At 47.0% G+C, this 16017-nt stretch overlaps 1 protein-coding gene across 4 annotated transcripts in view; it reads right to left on the bottom strand.

Annotated features, from left to right (window-relative positions):
* The window catches only part of LOC139415190 (RAC-alpha serine/threonine-protein kinase), a 44231-nt gene that overhangs the window by 9791 nt on the left and 18423 nt on the right, over positions 1–16017 (bottom strand). For 3 of the 4 annotated variants that reach the window (XM_071163088.1, XM_071163091.1, XM_071163090.1), the window contains 2 exons: positions 1846–1974; positions 1507–1621 (listed from right to left, as the gene is read on the bottom strand). In XM_071163088.1, the coding sequence (XP_071019189.1) occupies positions 1507–1621; positions 1846–1974 (244 nt within the window). The remainder of the gene's footprint in view (positions 1–1506; positions 1622–1845; positions 1975–16017) is intronic. The other variant, XM_071163089.1, reaches the window with a different exon arrangement.

The raw sequence follows: 16017 nt of genomic DNA, 5'->3' as shown, positions 1-16017 counted from the left end.
TAACTCTGGGTTTTTGTTTCCTGTGGCGGTCCTCATGAGAGCCAGTTTCATCAGAGCGCTCAATGGTTTTTGCAACTGCACTTGAAGAAACTTTCAAAGTTCTTGAAATGTTCAGCATTGACTGACCTTCAAGTCTTAAAGTAATGATGGACTGTCATTTTACTTTGCTTATTCAAGCTGTTCTTGCCATAATATGGACTTGGTCTTTTACCAAATAGGGTTGTCTTCTGTATACCACCCCTAACTTATCACAACACAACTGATTGGCTCAAACGTATTAAGGAAAGAAATTCCACAAATTAACTTTTCACAAATTAACTTTTTCACTGTTAATTGAAATGCATTCCAGGTGACTACCTCATGAAGCTGGTTGAGAGAATGCCAAGAGTGTGCAAAGCTGTCATCAAGGAAAAGGGTGGCTACTTCGAAGAACCTCAAATATAAAATATATTTTGATATTCTTTGACACTTTTTTGGTTACAAAAATGATTCCATACATGTTATTTCATAGTTTTGATGTCTTCACTATTATTCTACAATGTAGAAAATAGTTTTAAAAAATTAAGAAAAAGCCTTGAATGAGTAGGTGTGTCCAAACTTTTGACTGGTACTGTATATTTGGGAGCAGTATAACAGTGAGTGGACATTCCCACTTTCTCCTTACAGTTGATCTTCTTCCAGCTCCTATGAAACATAGGAGCTGGAAGAAGATCAACTGTAAGGAGAAAGTGGGAATGTCCACTCACTGTTATACTGCTCCCAAATATACAGTACCAGTCAAAAGTTTGGACACACCTACTCAAACGTTTCGTTTGGATGTGTGTAAAACCCTCCATAGTCTACGTCGTCTTAGGCCTAATATCATATGCCCACGTGGAAGAATTATGGTGCCTGTAACTGTATTTAGACAGCCTTTTTAAAACAAGTTGTTGTTTTTTGTTAAAAATGTTTTATTGGAATTATTCACTGTCTTTTTAGGTCTCATCAATAATGAATTTAATATTGATTATTGACCATGTTTGGCATGTCCATGGCTCAGACATAATGCATTTTACAGTAGGCCTATTTCAGTGTGAATCCATTTTGAAGCCGTGCAATTTCTTATGCTCAACATATTTAGAAAATATGGGATAGGCCTACATTTAGTTTTTTTGTTTCTGTAGGCTATTTAACAAACTAGGCTACAACAGACTAACACTCGAATTGGAGTTGTGAAAACACAATATATAAAATCCTTTACATACACAACTTGAAGCATCCACATATTTAGCCATGGAGCACATTCTGGTTGGCCAGCCAGGGATCAAGCCTAGACACACCCACAAGTTACTTATCAATCAAAACCCAGCCCTTTCGCGACACCGTCAGCTACTACGCCCATAATTCTGGTTGTGAAAATAGCTAAAGTACTTCAGACACACCCCTGACCCAACCACCAGCGCTAAGATTTACCATTATGTTAGGTTCGTTAAAATAGAGTACTGTGTGTGCACGTGTGTAACCTACCTCTCCTCGGGGCTATCCACGTGGAAGGTGCGCTCTATGACAGTGGTCCACTGCAGGCAGCGGATGATGAATGTGTTGGGCTTAGGACGCTCTGTTTTCATCAGCTGACATTCTGCTGGTCATAAGGAAGAAGAAAGAGGGAGGGAGAGAAAGACAGGGAGCGAGCGAGAGATATGTCATGCGGTCAAGTGAAACATCAGGGATGCACAGAGTATAGTGCAAGGATAGAACAAAAATGTGGAACCTCGAAGGAACTCGAGGACCAGAGTTGAGAAACACTGCACAACTATTTTGTAAAATGTTGTGGTTAGGGCAGAGAGTGTCATAGGGTTGCCTTACGTGCTACTGAGAAGTTATTGAGTGGCGTCTCCAGTTGGTCGATGTCTTGCGGTCGCTCCTTGTAGCCAATGAACGTACCGTCGCTCTTCAGCAAGAAATACCTGGGTCTCCAAGTCTTTATGTACTCTCCTGAGAGAGCAAAAGAGAGAGACACAGAGAGTGAGCGAGTGCATATCACATCAGAAAGGACAATACTCTGTCAACCTTGGAAAGTGCAATCCTAGAAGAGCATTAACAACACAGCGCTATCGCTAACCCTAGGGTAAGCTAGTAATGATAGCACCTTGGACAAGTGTGTGAGAAAGACAGATTCTCTCAGTCTGGTTGACCGCAAACTGAGGCCTTTCTCCTGGTGGTTTCAGAGAAAACGGAACTTCTCTCATTAGGCCTTTTCCTTCTCCTTTTTATGTATTTGTATTATTGCTTGTTTATCTCCTCTTTACACATTATGGTGTGTGTTGCCAACCTGTACTGTAGCTTTAAGACAGGCAGCTAGTAAACACGGGGTCTCACCCAGTTTTTTTATTTTTATAACTGTGGCTAGAGGTACTTCTGGTAATCAACAACCAGATTCTAGAAAACAGGAAGTGACACACTAACAGCATGGGTAAACACCACAGTTAGAAAAGAACAAACCCCAATCAGGTCTAATGTCAGTGCTGCTGCTGCTGACTCATTTGTTAACCGCTCAAAGGAGGTGCGATGAGATCAGAATCCTCGGAAAATAGTTTTATTTTCACACGCACACACTGCAATGGCATGCCTAATGAATAAAGCAGCGGAGTGTGTGCATGCTACCGAGCCTGTGCACGTTTTCGTGTGTGCATGCACGTGGCATGGACCGGATGGTGTTTTCACATAGCCAACAGCTGCAGGTGCACAGGATGCTCCTGGGGCAAAGAGTGAGCTAATGAACAAGCTGTTAACTTATAAAGTCAATCCATCTCTGTCTATTAAGTGTTGTTGCATGGTGCCTGTCTAGACTCACACACCAATGCCACTCATCTCCAACCCATTTCTTTACAAACAGCACATAAGCCTGAAAACATGTTTGAAGGTACATGTTTTAAGTGGGTGAGCCTATGATAATGTACTGTGCTGTAAGTACCTGTGCAGTGTGCTGCTAAATAGATACTCCAAGGACAGTGATTTCTAGTGACAGAACTGGACAGGTGAAAGCAATCCATCCATACACCTCCACCCTAATGCCAGATCGGTGCAGTTGGGGTAAAGGAGGGAAGTCGAGGAAGACGCAGTAGAAAATTGAGATGCACACTAATAATGCATAAATGATGGAGCGCTACCCAGGCAGGCAGGAAGTTCAGTTTATTGGGATCCTCATTAGCTACTTACTACGCAGCAACTACTCATCCTGGGGTCCACAAAACGTACAAATACATGACAAAGTACAGAACAGTAATAGACAAGAACGACATGAGATAGTACATTCAATTCAAAATAAATATGAGTTATATATAGGAAAGACCACAAGATAAAAAATATATATTGACAGTGTACAAAATATTAGGAACACCTGCTCTTTCCATGACAATAATATCACCTGTTAAATCCACTTCAATCTGTGTAGATGAAGGGGAGGAGGCAGGTTAAAGAAGGAGTTTTAAGCCTTTAAACAATGGAGACATGGATTGTGTCTGTGTGCTATTCAGAGGGTGAATGGGAAAGACAACATATTTAAGTGCCTTTGAACAGGGTATGGTAGTAGGTGCTAGGAGCACCAGTATGAGTGCGTCAAGAACTGAAACGCTGCTGGGTTTCTCACGATCAACAGTTACCCATCTGTATCAAGAATGGTCCACCACCCAAAGAACATTCAGCCAACTTGACAACTGTGGCACGCATTGGAGTCAACATGGGCCCGCATCCCTGTGGAATGCTTTCGACACCTTGTAGAGTCCATGCCCCAACGAATTCAAATCAAACTCTAATTGTCACATGCGCCGAATACAACAAGTGTTGACCTTACCGTGAAATGCTTACTTACAAGCCATTAACCAACAGTGCAGTTCAAAAAGAGTTAAGAAAATATTTACCAAATAAACTAAAGTAAAAAATAATAAAAAGTAACACAATAACAAGGCGATATACAGGGGGTACCGGTACAGAGTCAGTGTGCGGGGGTACAGGTTAGAGGTCATTGAGGCTGATCTGAGGGCAAAGGGGGGGTGCAACTCAATAATAAGGTGTTTGTAATGTTTTGTTCACTGTGTATACATATTCAGTACAGTTAAATTAGATCTTTAGAAAGAGGAGAGGCTCTAAGATAATTCTTTTAAGTTAAACTTGCTTTTTGCTTGAGTAACCTGTGGTGGCAGAACATTCCATGATGACATGGCTCTATACATAACCGAGCGATGCATTAAATCTGTTTTTGGTTTGGGTACAGTGAAAAAAGCCATAGTGGCATGTCTGGTGGGGTAGGTACTGTATGTCTGTTTGAAGTGTATGCAAATAGATTATGCATGTGATTAGGCATTTTCAACACACAATTACTTCTTAGTAGTCAGTCAATTTCTCAACCATGAAAGACTATCATGCATGTATTACATCATCAATGTAATTGTCTGCATCATTTCTAATCCTCCAAATATTATATTTTTTATATATAGAGTTCCTCTGTGGAGATGGGAGAACCTTCCAGAAGGACAACCGTCTCTGCAGCACTCCACCAATCAGGTTTTTATGGTAGAGTGGCCAGACGGAAGCCACTCCTCAGTAAAAAGGCACATGACAGCATGCTTGGAGTTTGCCAAAAAGCACCTAAAGACTCTCAGACCACGAGAAACAAGATTCTCTGGTCTAATGAAAACAAGATTGAACTATTTGGCCTGAATGCCAAGCGTCACATCTGGAGGAAACATGGCACCATCCCTACAGTGAAGCATGGTGGAGGTAGCAACGGACTGTGGGGATGTGTTTCAGTGGCAGGGACTGGGAGACTAGTCAGGATCGAGGCAAAGATGAACAGAGCAAAGTACAGAGATTGTTGATGAAAACTTGCTCTCAAGACTGGTGCGAAGGTTCACCTTCCAACAGGACAACGACCCGACACTGTACATATCTGATGTTAGAGAAGCTTCCATTGAAGGATACTGAGTTATATTGGATAAGTAACTCTCCAACCATGCGATGACAGGTGATGTAAAGCCAGAGTTTTTTTTAATAACAAATGAGGATCAATAACAAATGGAACACTGAAATCTAGCAATACAGCTCCAACTATCATCTTATTATCCATTTATTTTGGCCAATCATCAGTCATCTGAGTCAATGCAGTACAAGTTAGGTGCCCTTCCCTATATGCATGCTGAGTGTCTGTAGTTAGCATTGCATTTGTTCTAACACAACACTCTCCAACAGCTTACTAAGAACAGGCAGCTGTTACAGCCAGCAAAGGGTGCTTTACCATTTTTAGGTAGAAAATACATTTATGTTTGCATCAGAGACCTTATCTAACATCACACACATATTCTCCACATACTGACAATTTGTACTTGTTGGCCTATAGCAGCACCCTAAAATAAGAGACTTCGGGTGTAGCAGGTGAATCTGCATCACAGCACTTCTATTTCATTTGTCATGAGATCCTCTCTGAGCTTTACAGGAATATGGCTCTGAATATATACAGGAACGCCTCCCCCCTAGACATTCCTGTCTTTTCAATATACACTTAACAAAAATATAAAACGCAACATGTAAAGTATTGGTCCCATGTTTCATGCGCTGAAATTAAAGTTCCCAGAAATGTTCCATTAGCAACAAAAAGCTTATTTCTCTAATTTTGTGCAGACATTTGTTTACATCCCTGTTAGTGGGCATTTCTCCTTTGCCAAGATAATCCATCCACCTGCCAGATGTGGCATTTCAAGAAGCTGATTAAACAGCATGATCATTACACAGATGCACATTGTGCTGGGGACAATAAAAGGCCACTTTAAAATGTACAGTTTTGTCACACAACACAATGCCAGATATGTCTCAAGTTGAGGGAGAGTGCAATTGGCTTGCTGACTGCAGGAATGTCCAGCAGTGCTGTTGCCAGATAATTTAAAGTTAATTTCTCTACCATAAGCCGCCTCCAACGTTTTAGAGAATTTGGCACAACTGAAGAATTTCTGCACAAACTGTCAGAAACGGTCTCACGGAAGCTCACCTGCGTGCTCATTGCACTCACCAGGGTCTTGACCTGACTGCAGTTCGGTGTCTTAACTGACTTCAGTGGGGCAAATGCTCACGATGCTCTGGATCGACAGCGTGTTCCAGTTCCCGCCAATATCTAAAAACATTCCACAGGCCACAATCAACAGCCTGATCAACTCTATGTGAAGGAGATGTGTCGCGCAGCATGAGGCAAATGGTGGTCACACCAGATACTGACTGGTTTTCTGATACAAGCCCCTACTTTTTTTCTTCTCCAAGGTATCTGTGACCAACAGAAGCATATCTGTATTCCCAATCATGTGAAATCCATAGATTATGGCCTAATGAATTTATTTCATTTGACTGATTTCCTTATATGAACTGTAACCCTGTAAAATCTTTGAAATTGTTGTATGTTGCATTTATATTTTCATTCAGTATATGTTATATCCTTGTATTTCTACTGCTGTATCAAAGGTGCTGTCAGCACCTAGAAAAGGCTAATATATAAATTGTATCTTAGATTAGCAAATTATTCATCTCATGAGGCTAGATATATTTATATGAGCTAACTTTAATCCTTTCTGGGGTAGCTTATATAAAACTGAACTCAATGATAAATAGGTTGGATTTCTAATAATTCTATTTATGATAATTAACTAAAGGAATTCATCGATTTTTGAGGAGATTATGTTAAGCAGATGCCTGGTTTAGCTCGGCTGCTGTAATGGGTCCTATGTGTAGCTGGTGTAGAGAGTCAGGCACAGGACAGCAGATATGAGTAATCAACGTACTTTTACTAAAAATAGTCAAATACAAGTACACCATGACAGAACGATAATACAATAAACAATCACTCACAAAAACCCATGGGGGAACAGAGGGTTAAATAATGAACAAATAATAGTGGGTTTGAAATCAGGTGTGTAAAACAAAGACAAAACAAATGGAAAATTAAAAGTGGATTGGCGGTAGCTAGAAAGCCGGTGACGTCGACCACCAAATGCCGCCCGAACAAGGAGAGGGACAGACTTCAGGGGAAGTCGTGACAGTACCCCCCCACCTTGACGTGTGGCTCCAGCAGTGCGCCGACACCGACCTCTGGGACGACCCAGAGGACGAGGCGCAGGGCGATCCGGATGGAGACGGTGGAAATCCCGCAGCAACGAAGGGTCCAGGAGGTCCTCCACCGGCACCCAGCATCTCTCTTTCGGACTGTACCCCTCCCACTCCACGAGGTACTGAAGGCCCCTCTCCCGATGCCTCGAGTTCAGGATAGCTCAAACAACATACGCCGGGGCCCCTTCGATGTCCAGAGGGGGCGGAGGAACCTCCCAGCTTCCTGGAGTGGACCAGCCACCACCGGCCTGAGGACAGACACATGGAACGAGGGATTAATATGATAATCTGGGGGAAGCTGTAACCTGTAGCGTACCTCGTTCAGTCTCCTTAGGACTTTCAATGGCCACACAAACCCAGCTTCCGGCAGGGCAGGTTTCGGGTCGAGAGCCAGGGTGGCGTCCCAGGTCTCCTCCGAGCGCTTGAACCATTCGTCCACCGCAGGAGCATTGATCTGGCTCTGATGCCACGGTGCCAGAACCGGCTGATACCCCAGTACGTACTGGAAAGGAGAGAGGTTAGTGGAGGAGTGGCGGAGTGAGTTTTGGGCCATCTCTGCCCAGGGGATAAACGCCTCCCACTCCCCCGGTTTGTCCAGGCAATATGACCGCAGAAACCTACCCACATCCTGGTTCTCTCTCTCCACCTGCAGGCACCCCGTAGAACGGGAAGACATGAGTGAACAGGGCCTCCACAGTCTGTAGGGCCGTAGGGAGACCGGGAAAAGGGAGGAGACGGCAGGACTTAGAAAACCGATCCACAATGACCTGGATCGTGATGTTGCCCTGTGAGGGAGGAAGATCCGTCAGGAAGTCCACCGACAGGTGTGACCACGGCTGTTGTGGAACGGGTAGGGGTTGTAATTTCCCTCTGGGCAGGTGCCTGGGAGCCTTGCACTGGGCGCACACGGAGCAGGAGGAAACATAAACCCTCACGTCCTTGGCCAAGGTGGGCCACCAGTACTTCCCACTAAGGCAATGCACCGTCCGCCCGATGCCAGGATGACCAGAGGAGGGTGACGTATGGGCCCAATAGATCAAACGGTTGCGGACAGCAGACGGAACGTACAGGCGCCCAGCTGGACACTGGGGGGGAGTGGGCTCTGTGCGTAACGCCCGCTCGATGTCCGCGTCCAGCTCCCACACCACCGGTGCCACCAGGCAAGAGGCCGGAAGTATGGGAGTATGATCCATGGACCGCTCCTCTGTGTCATACATCCGGGTTAGTGTGTCTGCCTTAGCGTTCTGGGAACCTGGTCTGTAGGATAGGGTGAAAATAAAACGGGTAAAGAACATAGCCCACCTTGCCTGGCGAGGGTTCAGTCTCCTCACCGCCCGGATGTACTCCAGATTGCGGTGGTCAGTCCAGATGAGAAAAGGGTGTTTAGCCCCCTCAAGCCAATGTCTCCACGCCTTCAGAGTCTTCACAACAGCCAACAACTCCCGGTCCCCCACATCATAGTTTCGTTCCGCCGGGCTGAGCTTCTTCGAAAAGAAGGCACAGGGGCGGAGCTTTGGTGGTGTGCCCGAGCGCTGAGAGAGCACAGCTCCTATCCCAGCCTCGGACGCGTCCACCTCCACTATGAATGCCAAAGAGGGATCCGGATGAGCCAGCACGGGAGCCGAGGTAAAAAGAGCCTTCAGGTGACTAAAAGCCCTGTCCGCCTCAGCCGACCACTGCAGCTGCACCGGTCCCCTCTTCAGCAGTGAGGTAATGGGAGCTGCTACCTGACCAAACCCCCGGATAAACCTCCGGTAGTAGTTGGCAAACCCCAGAAGCCGCTGCACTTCCTTTATCGTGGTGGGAGTCGGCCAATTACGCACGGCTGAAATGCGGTCACTCTCCATCTCCACCCCTGAGGTGTAAATGCGGTACCCTAAGAAGGAGACGGACTGTTGGAAGAAGAGACATTTCTCAGCCTTGACGTACAGGTCATGCTACAACAGTCGACCAAGCACCCTGCGCACTAGGGACACATGCTCGGCGCATGTAGCGGAGTCTATCAGAATGTCATCAATATACACCACTACACCCTGCCCGTGCAGGACCCAGAAAATCTTGTCAACAAAGGCCTGGAAGACTGGAGCATTCATCAACCCGTGCGGCATGACTAGGTACTCATAGTGCTCAGAGGTGGTACTAAATGCCGTCTTCCACTAGTCCCCCTCCCGATTATGCACCAGGTTGTAAGCTCTCCTGAGTTCCAATTTTGTGAAGAAGCGCGCCCCGTGCATTGACTCGATCGCACTGGCGATGAGAGGCAGCGGGTAGCTGTACCTCACAGTGATCTGATTGATCCCTTGATTGTCAATACACGGGCGCAGACCCCCATCCTTCTTCTTCACAAAAAATAAACTTGAGGAGGCAGGTGAAGTGGAGGGCCGAATGTATCCCTGCCCCAGGGATTCGGAGACATGTTTCCATAGCCACCGTTTCCTCCTGTGACAGAGGATACACGTGACTCCTGGGAAGTGCTGCGTCTACTAGGAGATTTATCGCACAATCCCCCCATCGATGAGGTAGTAATTTAGTCGCCCTCTTCTTACAGAAGGCGAGAGCCAAATCAGCATATTCTGAGGGGATGTGCACGATGGAGACCTGGTCTGGACTTTCCAAGGTAGTCACACCGATGGAAACCCCCACACCTCCCTGAGCACTCTCGTGACCACCCCTTGAGAGCCCTTTGTTGCCACGAAATAGTGGGGTCATGATAGGCCAACCACGGGAAATGCAGGAGAATCAATTAGGAATAAGGACTGATTCTCTCATCATGACCCTTCTGCATAACCATGTCAAGTGGAGCAGTGGCCTCCCTAATCAGCCCTGACCTTAATGGTCGACTATCTAGGGCGTGCACAGGGAAAGGCATATCCACAGGAACAAGGGGAGTCCCTAAACTATGAGCAAATGAAAGGTCAATAAAATTCCCAGCTGCACCTGAATCTACTAGTGCCTTATGCTGGGAATGTGGGGAAAACTCAGGAAATGAAATAAACACATACATGTGAGCAACAGGTGGCTCTGGATGAGCCTGGTGTCGACTCACCTGGGGTGACACGATAGTGCCCTGCCTGCTGCCTCGACTCCCTGAGGAACCACTCCAGCACCGACCAGCAGTGTGCCCTCTGCAGCCACAGATGGTGCAGGGAATAGCCCCTCCTCCGGTCGCGCTAAGTGCAGCACCTCCCAGCTCCATGGGCGTCGGAGCAGGGGTGCTGGGGGATGGAACTGACAGGTCCCGATCCGGACGTCCGCGGGCAGTCAGCAGGTTGTCCAGCCGGATGGACAGGTCCACCAGCTGGTTCAATGTGAGGGTGGTGTCTTGGCAGGCCAACTCCCGATGGACGTCCTGGCGCAGACTCCACCTGTAGTGATCGATCAGGGCCCTGTCGTTCCATCCCGCGCTGGTGGCCAGGGTCCGGAAGTCCAAGGTGAACTCCTGCGCGCTCCTCGTCCCCTGCCTCAGGTGGAACAGACGTTCACCTGCCGCTCGACCCTCAGGCGGGTGGTCGAACACTGCCCGAAAGTGGAAGGTGAACTCTGCGTAGTGATCCAACGCTGCATCTTCCTCACACCATACAGCATTGGCCCACTCCAGGGCTTTGCCTGAGAGGCTGGAGACGAGGGCGGAAACACTCTCACGCCCCGAAGGAGCCAGGTGGACGGTCGCCAGGTAGAGCTCCAGTTGTAGTAGAAAACCCTGGCATCCGGCAGCCGTCCCATCATACTCCCTCGGGAGCGCAAGTCGAATCCCACTGGGACCAGGGGAAAAAAAACTCCTCCTCTCTCCAAACGATCCATAGTTTGCAGCACGCGATCCATGGCAGTGCCGAGACGTTGCAACATGGTCGGTGCTGCTTAATCCGCTCCTCCACTGGAACAGGGAGGGCGTCTGCTCCTGCTGACTCCATTCTTCAGGTGAGTGATTCTGTAATGGGTCCTATGTGTAGCTGGTGTAGAGAGTCAGGCTCAGGACAGCAGATGAGTAATCAACGTACTTTTACTCAAAATAGAAATATACAAAAGGTACAAATACACGCACACCATGGCAGAACGAAAATACAACAAACAATCACTCACAAAAACCCATGGGGGATCAGAGGGTTAAATAATGAACAAGTAATAGTGGGATTGAAATCAGGTGTGTAAAACAAAGACAAAACAAATGGAAAATGACAGGTGGATCGGCGGCGGCTAGAAGGCCGGGGACTTCGACCGCCGAACGCCGCCCGAACAAGGAGAGGGAAGAAGTCGTGACAGCTGCAGCACGGTGCTCTATTCTTCGTTCCACTTCTGGACTGCTGGTCCCTTCTGATTGGGGTGTTGTCCTGTAAGCATGGAGGTAGTGGGATGCGGGGGGGGGGGGGGGGGGTGCTGTCCAATCTGGAAGGGGCCCGATGGTGCAGGATGGAGCTGGATTCTCTGCCCGCGGCCCGATGGTGCAGGGTGGTGTTGGCCGCTCTGGATGGGACCCGATGGTGTTGGATGGAGCTGGATTCTCTGCCCGCGGCCCGATGGTGCAGGGTGGTGTTGGCCGCTCTGGATGGGACCCGATGGTGTTGGATGGAGCTGGATTCTCTGCCCGCAGCCCGATGGTGCAGAGTGGAGCTGGATTCTCTGCCCGCAGGCCCGATGGTGCAGGATGGAGCTGGATTCTCTGCCCGCGGCCCGATGGTGCAGGGTGGAGCTGGATTCTCTGGATGGGGCCCGATGGTGCAGGGTGGTGCTAGCTTTTCTGGATGGGGTCCAATGGTGCAGGGTGGAGCTGGTTTCTCTAGATGGGACCCGATGGTGTTGGATGGAGCTGGATTCTCTGCCCGCAGCCCGATGGTGCAGAGTGGAGCTGGATTCTCTGCCCGCAGGCCCGATGGTGCAGGATGGAGCTGGATTCTCTGCCCGCGGCCCGATGGTGCAGGGTGGAGCTGGTTTCTCTAGATGGGGCCCGATGATGCAGGGTGGTGCTGGTTTCTCTGGGTGGGGCCCGATGGTGCAGGGTGGTGCTGTTTTTCCTGGGTGGAGCCCGATGGTGCAGGGTGGTGCTGGTTTCTCTGGGTAGGGGCTGGTGGTGCAGGGTGGTGCTTGTTTGTCTGGGTGGGGGCTGGTGGTGCAGGGTGGTGCTTGTTTCTCTGGGTGGGGGCTGGTGATGCAGGGTGGTGCTTGTTTCTCTGGGTGGGGGCTGGTGGTGCAGGGTGGTGCTTGTTTCTCTGGGTGGTCTTGATCTTGGAGGATGTATGGCATCCTTTGACCCCATTTAATGTATTGCTTGACAGACTGACATGCCAGTAGTGCTGAACTTGTACTGCTTTTTAAGGTCGGTTCGGTTTCAGTTCAATCATTAAAAAGAACAATCACGGTTTATGCAATTTTTTTAAACATTAAATTAATTATTAAAATCATTAAATTTAAATGATTAGTGCTTTTTCATGGAAATAACAAAGCCACAAATTGTGAACATTCAACTGCCAAAACCTTGAAAATATTCCATTGTCTCGGTCAGGGCCACATAGAAAAGTAGGAAATTACTATTAAATAAAATATATTTCAATTGTGTATATTACTTAGTTTTATTTGATGACTTTATAATTTTTCATTCCTTAAAGTAATCATCTCATCTCTGCTCAGGCACTAGCACCCAGCCAGCCAACCATCTAACATCATCTCTGTTCTCCCCATACTATACTGTCTTTAGTCATCCTATTTAGCTAGGCTAGCCTGCCTAAGTATGCTGCAGAATCAAATCAAATTTTATTTGTCACATACACATGGTTAGCAGATGTTAATGCAAGTGTAGCGAAATGCTTGTGCTTCTAGTTCCAACAATGCAGTAATAACCAACGAGTAATCTAACCTAACAATTTCACAACTACCTTATACACATAAGTGTAAAGGGATGACGAATATGTACATAAAGATATATGAATGAGTGATGGTACAGAACGGCATAGGCAAGATGCAGTAGATGGTATCGAGTACAGTATATACATATGAGATGAGTAATGTAGGGTATGTAAACATTATATTAAGAGGCATTGTTTAAAGAGGCTAGTGATACATTTTTTACATAAATTTTTCCAATATTAAAGTGACTGGAGTTGAGTCAGTATGTTGGCAGCAGCCACTCTATGTTAGTGGTGGCTGTTTAACAGTCTGATGGCCTTGAGATAGAAGCTGTTTTTCAGTCTCTCGGTCCCTGCTTTGATGCACCTGTACTAACCTCGCCTCCTGGATGATAGCGGGGGGAACAGGCAGTGGCTCTGGTGGTTGTTGTCCTTGATGATCTTTATGGCCTTCCTGTGACATCGTGTGGTGTAGGTGTTCTGGAGGGCAGGTAGTTTGCCCCCGGTGATGCGCTGTGCAGAACTGAATACCCTCTGGAGAGCCTTACGGTTGTGGGCGGAGCAGTTGCCCTACCAGGCGGTGATACAGCCCGACAGGATGCTCTCGATTGTGCATCTGTAGAAGTTTGTGAGTGCTTTTGGTGACAAGCTGTATTTCTTCAGCCTCCTGAGGTTAAAACTTACTACCCTCTTCACTACTGTCCCGTCGATGTGGATAGGGGGGTGCTCCCTCTGCTGTTTCCTGAAGTCCACAATCATCTCCTTTGTTTTGTTGACGTTGAGTGTGAGGTTATTTTCCTGACACTACACTCCGAGGGCCCTCACCTCCTCCCTGTAGGCTGTCTCGTTGTTGTTGGTAATCAAGCCTACCACTGTAGTGTCGTCTGCAAACGTGATGATTGAGTTGGAGGCGTGCATGGCCACACAGTCGTGGGTGAACAGGGAGTACAGGAGAGGGCTCAGTCATTTAATGAACTCTCTATCCCTTCCTCTCATCGTTGTGTTGTCTACATTCCTCTCATGTGCCGGCGTATGTGGTGTGTGTGTATCTAACCTAAAGTAGCCTAAAGTAGCAGGCGTAAAAGTGTATCCATCTGTGTCCGAGCCAGAAAAGAACAGGCACAATGGATTATGGTTAGTGTAGTTAATTGCCACGTTTATTTGCTGAACTTGGTTGCTGAACTTGGTTGCTCAAGTAAAACAGCTCCCTTCAGCCCATCTTCCCATATAGTTCTTGACTTAATTTATCTTGTGAATGATTTGATTTCTCTCCAGAGAAACGGTGCATTGGGCTCACAAAAAAACCCTAAATGGAACTCAAGTAATTGATCAGACGTCGGTCAATTGGCTGTTTAATAACCGGAAAAAACCAAGACCACAGGTGGCCTTTCCTTGTCTTCCTCTCTCCTGAGGGTCCCAGCATGGCTCTGCTGGCACTCTGGGACTGGGATGTGAGGATCTAAGGGAGGTCTGGTCAGACCTATCTGACGAGGGGAATGTGCTGGTGTGGGTAGTGAGGAGTTGCACTGGGTCTGGTTACTGAACTCTTGTGCTGAGTGTCTGAATTATGGGAGGTCCACTATGAGAAGCTGTGGTACTGCTGATGAGGGGATGTGAGGGTGTGGTAGTAAGGATTGTGGTAGGCCCCAGTTGTTCTCTCATAGGGTGGATGGCGCTATAGCAATTCTATGACTGCTGACATAAGTCAACAGTGGCTGAGCATAGTGGTGCAGTGACAGGGAAGATAAGAGATACCAGTGCAGTCTGGGATAGGAGGAGGATGTGGTTTCAAAGGAACTGTGTGGCTTATAATAAGAATCCACTTCCTCCTGTACCTCCCCCACACATACACACTCGGAAACACACCCACACACACTCGCTCTGATACACGCCCACTCGGGGACACACACCCACACACACCCACACACAAAGGCCTAATCTAATTCAGCTCAGCCTACAGTGTGGTAACCAGGCCCCTCGAATAGGCAGTTTCTTCTAAAAGAGGCAAACACTGTACACTATTGTGTTGTATGCATGTGAATAGCTACAACAGCAGCAACTCAAACTAAGTACCACCACCTTTATTGGGGGAGCGATCATCCATGTATGTGTATGTATATATACAGTGGAGAGAACAAGTATTTGATAACCTGCAAAATCGGCAGTGTTTCCTACTTACAAAGCATGTAGAGGTCTGTCATTTTTATCATAGGTACACTTCAGACGGGCCTGGACATGCGCTGGCTTGAGCAGGGGGACCTTGCGTGCGCTGCAGGATTTTAATCCATGAAGGCGTAATGTGTTACTAATGGTTTTCTTTGAGACTGTGGTCCCAGCTCTCTTCAGGTCATTGACCAGGTCCTGCCATATAGTTCTGGGCTGATCCCTCACCTTCCTCATGATCATTGATGCCCCACGAGGTGAGATCTTGTATGGAGTCCCAGACCGAGGGTGATTGACCGTCATCTTGAACGTCTTCCATTTTCTAATAATTGCGCCAACAGTTGTTGCCTACTCACCAAGCTGCTTGCCTATTGTCCTGTAGCCCATCCCAGCCTTGTGCAGGTCTACAATTTCATCCCTGATGTCATTACACAGCTCTCCGGTCTTGGCCATTGTGGAGAGGTTGGAGTCTGTTTGATTGAGTGTGTGGACAGGTGTCTTTTATACAGGTAACGAGTTCAAACAGGTGCAGTTAATACAGGTAATGAGTGGAGAATAGTAGGGCGTCTTAAAGAAAAACTAACAGGTCTGTGAGAGCCGGAATTCTTACTGGTTGGTAAGAATACTTAATACTTCAAATACTTATGTCATGCAATAAAATGCTAATTAATTACTTAAAAATCATACAATGTGATTTTCTGGATTTATGTTTTAGATTCCATCTCTCACAGTTGAAGTGTACCTATGATAAAAATGACAGACCTCTCTCTACATGCTTTGTAAGTAGGACAAGTGTATCAAATACTTGTTCTCCCCCACTGTATATATATATATATCACTGTGAAAAGAGTATGCCATGCAAATTGCTTGTGAGCAGAATGAATGCAAGGGT

This window comes from Oncorhynchus clarkii, chromosome 8, assembly GCF_045791955.1.
Source record: "Oncorhynchus clarkii lewisi isolate Uvic-CL-2024 chromosome 8, UVic_Ocla_1.0, whole genome shotgun sequence".
NCBI classification, from domain to species: Eukaryota; Metazoa; Chordata; class Actinopteri; order Salmoniformes; family Salmonidae; genus Oncorhynchus; species Oncorhynchus clarkii.
This window is presented reverse-complemented; position numbering and strand designations above follow the sequence as displayed.